We start from the raw sequence: 4,732 nt of genomic DNA, 5'->3' as shown, positions 1-4,732 counted from the left end.
ACATTGTGATAATGGGTGTAGCAATGTTTAATTATCCTGTACCAATTTTCATTGCTAGAAGTCGGGCTATTTTTTGCAACAAGCATTGAAGACAAAAACTAAAGTCTTACCTGTTCAGATAATTTTGGTCCATTGATGTGAGCTTGCATAAGAGCATCATTAATAAGTGAATGGAAGTTCAGAAGTACATATTCAATGTCATATGTCCCATACATGGCACTGGATAATTCTTCCAATGAACGAATATAACCCCGCCAGTGAAGGTCAATTTCTGCCATGTTCGCTAGGCAGCCTCTAATAACATTGAGGCAGTATCCCATACAAGGCTTACTTAAAATCAGTCCTTGACAGTGAGGACAATATTGCATTCTTAATAGGGCTCTGCTGCATTCTTTAGAAAATTGTAAATGATCTGTTGTATTTATCACTTCAATCCCTAAATTGAGGGCCTGCAAGAAAGTACGACTAGGTAATAATGATCTTTCCATTTGCCCCATAACTATTTTTGGAATATTACCAAATGGGTTGATTTCTCTTCTTGCCATTCGAATGCATTCTGAATATTCCAGTGAAATGTCAGTCACACCAGGATTAATCAGATGATTATACATGACTGGGAACAGGGTGTCAAAAAATCTGTTGACAAATTCTTCTGTGCTAATATCTGTGCCAAATACAAAGAGTCCCACATCCGTAAAAAACTCCTGAACAGATGTAGCAGCCTCAACAGCCATGTTTCTATACAAGTTGCAGAAAAATGTGCTTGTATAATTCTCAGCCTGTTTGATAAGCATTTCAAGGGTTTCTGAAAGAGAAAAGAGGTAACTATTTTAAAGACAAAGAGGCTTAAACAGTTCAGCAAGAGCTTAAAGAGAATTAAATATACTATATTGAGTTAATCCAGTTTATATATTTTAACCATGGCACATGGCAGATTTACAGCAGATATTGCAAGGATTAATGGTTAGAATTTATGAAGATATAAACTACATGCAGACTACAGATTATCTTTCTTTGTGTGTGAATAAGATATAATGCACCATGGATACCACTAAAATAGGATAATATACAAACTCTCTCAATAGAGTACATTTTATGCAGTCTAAACAGATGCAAAGGACAAATGAGCTTTCAGTAACTTGCAGGAGAAATCAGATATTTCAAGTAGCTGTTTCAATACATTAGTTTACTTCTCCCCATATAATTCAGCAGATATTTCATAACTTTTAATTTCAAATGAAACATTACCAGTCATTCTACTTCAAACCATGCAATCAACTCCTTACCATTTAGAACAGGTTGTTAAAAATGGCGTGAAATGCTTGAAGACACTCTTGTTGATAGAGTATGTTTTATTCATCAATAATTAAATTAACAGAGGAAACGTATTTTGTTTCTTCTCTTTTAAAAACATCAAGGGCAACCCATATAAAGTTGGAAATATGCCTTTAAACTGTGCCATTACTTTAGCAGTAGCTGTAGTCTGTGGAAGCTAAGGGCACTCAGGACCTCTCAGAATCAGGGTACCAGGCTAACAAAAAGATTATTGCCATGGTAACTATCACCAGAGACATAAAACAATAGCAAAAGATGTTAAGAAAAATTACATAACAATCTACATTTAATCCATTTGTGGATGATGTTGCAGGAGAAGAACTTAGAGGAAGGTCTAGGAAATTGTTCTGTTTACATGTGGCTGTAATACCAGGTGCAGTTGCATCACCTCTGTAAATAGTTATCTTAATAAAAAGAAAGATTCATTTTAGAAACTTGGAATCTGTCAACACCACTTGGTACAGTGCAATGTAGGTATAAACAAGATAACTATGACACTGTTGGGAAGCATAGCTGCATTAGTGCAGCACTTCACCTGGGGTCACCTACACAGGATGCTGCTCTAAATGCAGAAAGATAATGTTTAGTATCAGGGAGCCATTTTGCTATTAAAAGTACACTCTTGCTCCAAGGTGCATACAAGTTAATTTAAGATTTATATACATGCTATAGATACCTTTCTTTATAAGCAGCTGAGATAAAATTATCCTACAAGGTGTTAAAATACCTACTCAATACCTACATCAGAGAATGGATGAGGAGGACCACACTACTAATGATCCATGTGGCTCTCCCAGTGTCAAAAAAACCTGTGCAAGTAAAAGGCAGGGTGGCACACATAGTGGCTGAGTGTACTACCTGAAACTGGAGGCTGGCCCAGGAACAGCCCCCAGGAATCCAGGTAAAGCTATTGGGATAAGCCCAGATGCTGGGCCCAGCCTCCCCTACCCCATCTGGAGCATTTTTCCTCATGCTAATCTCACATGCAGGGATGTACGCCAGGGCAAAAAGCAGTGGCATGAATTTGTGTTGCTCTGGTTTTGGGTGGTGCCAGCTGCCCCTGCATGTGTCACTCCACTTTTTGTGTGTGTGCATGTGTGTGTGCGTGTGCGTGTATGTGTGCATGTGTGCATGCATGTGCATGCGCTGGGAGGGGGGTTGACCCCAGGATCTCCCAGAGTCAACCCTTCGCCCCCTCTTTGCTGCTACCTTGCAGCACGGAGAACACCTAAATGATCGGTATATGGCGCCACAGACGTGTCCTCCTTTGTATGTGGCCATGGTAGCTTCTTCTCTGTGACTTATTTTTTGCAAGATGAACTGCCACTCATACATCCAAATGGCAGGTACAGAGCTGTATAACTGCAGTATTGGCACACATAATTTGGTATTCAGCATAATCCTAAATTTCCCTACTGGGTACATCCACACGATTGATGTGCATGAATAAACTCCGGGACTTATTGTTCTGGAGTTTTTTGCTCCTGGGCGCATATTCAAATGGTGTGCCCAGGAGCAAAAAACTCCACAGCATATTGATCCAGAGTTTATTCATGCACAGATTTGTATACTGTGTAGGGGCTGACTGAGGCATGAAGGTGATTCATCATGGGACTAGCTGGCATGCAGCTGCCCTCGTGCCCCAGCCAGCCAGGGCAGTGTCTACACATGCACTACTGTTGATGAAAAAACCTTTGCAGCAGGTTAGGTATTTACAAGTCCTAACCTGCTATGGAGTTTATTAGTGTTGTGCACCATGATAGGGGTGCACGTATAGACACTGAGACCTTTGATGCACAGTTAATTAGTCAACTGTGCAGTAAACATCTTGTGTAGATGCTCCCACTAAGTCTGGTCAGTAAAATGTGTTTTGACCAGGCAGCTGCCCAGAGGAAACAGCATTGTTTGGCACAAGTGTAATGCCATGGAAGTCCTAATCCTTCAGTTAGATAAAAAGCAATGCTAGCAGGTGTTAGAGGGAGGATGGAATCTCCCAGATGTAGATTCAGAGGGGGTGCAGTGGTGTGGCTCCACTCCCCTTTCTGACCACATGGCCGGTGCAGTAACAGGGAACTTTTTGAAGTCTCCAAAGAAAATAAGTATCCCTCCCTTCCCTTCCTGTCCCCTTCCCTCCCATTCTCTCCTCCCTTGTCTCCAGTTGTTCCTGCTGTCTCAGGGGCAAGGGGAGATCCTGTTACCAGATCTGCCCATTACTTTGGGGTGTGCTTATTTATTAGGGACACATTTCTAGGGTCTTGGTAATTCTATCAATGTGCTGCTTGTGTTACTTGTGTTTCTATATGGAGCTGTATATCTCCCTTCTGCAAGTCCTCACCCCAAATGGGGCTATCTTGCAGGACTCAGTTTCAATGGGGCTGGGTTCCTCCAGTCACCAAATCAGTCATACACACAAACACACACAGATTAACATGACATGCCTGACCCGGCCGGGTTGATCAGCATGGACAGGCTTACACCCTCATATGCTAAGAATCAGTTTATCAGAGCAACAATAACTACAGTCAGACACAAGCACACAGGTAAACAGAATACCTCTGAATCTGACTGGGTGTCCAGCTAACATCCTCATGGGCCAGCATTCGGTTCATAAGGGCACGTCTGAGCCAAACTGGGTCAATCAGCCTGTACAAGCTGATCCCCTTATGTCTTTCAAACTCAGCACGTCCCAACCTTTAGCCTCTTGATGAGCAGACCCCACAGTATTTTTGGGCTTCAGAGGGATCTTTAGCTTAGGTAAAAGAAGCATTGCTGCAGAGCAAGTGGGGAAGGAGAAGTAGAGAAGGAAAAATATACCCAGTTACTACCTGTTTGACTATAAAGTTATTTATTGCTAAGTATATGAAATATATAATGGTACTAATAGTAATAGACATGCAAAAGAAAAACAAACACAAACAATTACAATACTACCCTGGTTTCACTAAGTATTTGAGGAAATTTAGCTCAAGCTTAACTAATACAGTTCAAGTTCAGAAATTTATGCCTAGAGAGAGAAAAGAGAAGAGAGAGAGAGAGAGAGAGAGAGCACTGGGATCTCACCAGTCCAAGGCACTAGGGTTGCAAAGCTGACAGGTAAAGTTCTCAGCACGATCCTTGAAGGGAGACGATCTGTTCTTCCCGTGTCCCAAGAACAACAGCAGCTGGTTTGTGAGAGACTTCTTCTCTTGAAGCACACACACACTGCTGCTTTTTACAGACTTTATACCCTCAGTTCAGCTTCTACAAAGCATTTTTAATAGGGTAAATCATTGTCTTTTCTCTTGACAAGGGGTTATCTGGTTTTGAACATCTCAAGAAACTGATTGATAATCAGGAAAAACATAAGGTTAGGGAGTAACCAGACACTTAGGAACCAGCTTGAAATTCTTATTGATAG

At 41.2% G+C, this 4,732-nt stretch overlaps 1 protein-coding gene across 1 annotated transcript in view; it reads right to left on the bottom strand.

Moving 5' to 3' along the window:
* Positions 1-4,732, bottom strand: part of GPC5 (glypican 5) — a 1,496,686-nt gene that overhangs the window by 1,152,896 nt on the left and 339,058 nt on the right. The window contains exon 3 of the mRNA XM_019524895.1: positions 111-805. Within this exon, the coding sequence (XP_019380440.1) occupies positions 111-805 (695 nt within the window). The remainder of the gene's footprint in view (positions 1-110; positions 806-4,732) is intronic.

This window comes from Gavialis gangeticus, unplaced genomic scaffold (genome assembly GCF_001723915.1).
Source record: "Gavialis gangeticus isolate Ggan-Ray unplaced genomic scaffold, GavGan_comp1, whole genome shotgun sequence".
NCBI classification, from domain to species: Eukaryota; Metazoa; Chordata; order Crocodylia; family Gavialidae; genus Gavialis; species Gavialis gangeticus.
Note: the sequence above shows the minus strand (reverse complement) of the source record. Positions and strands in the feature narration are given on the sequence as shown.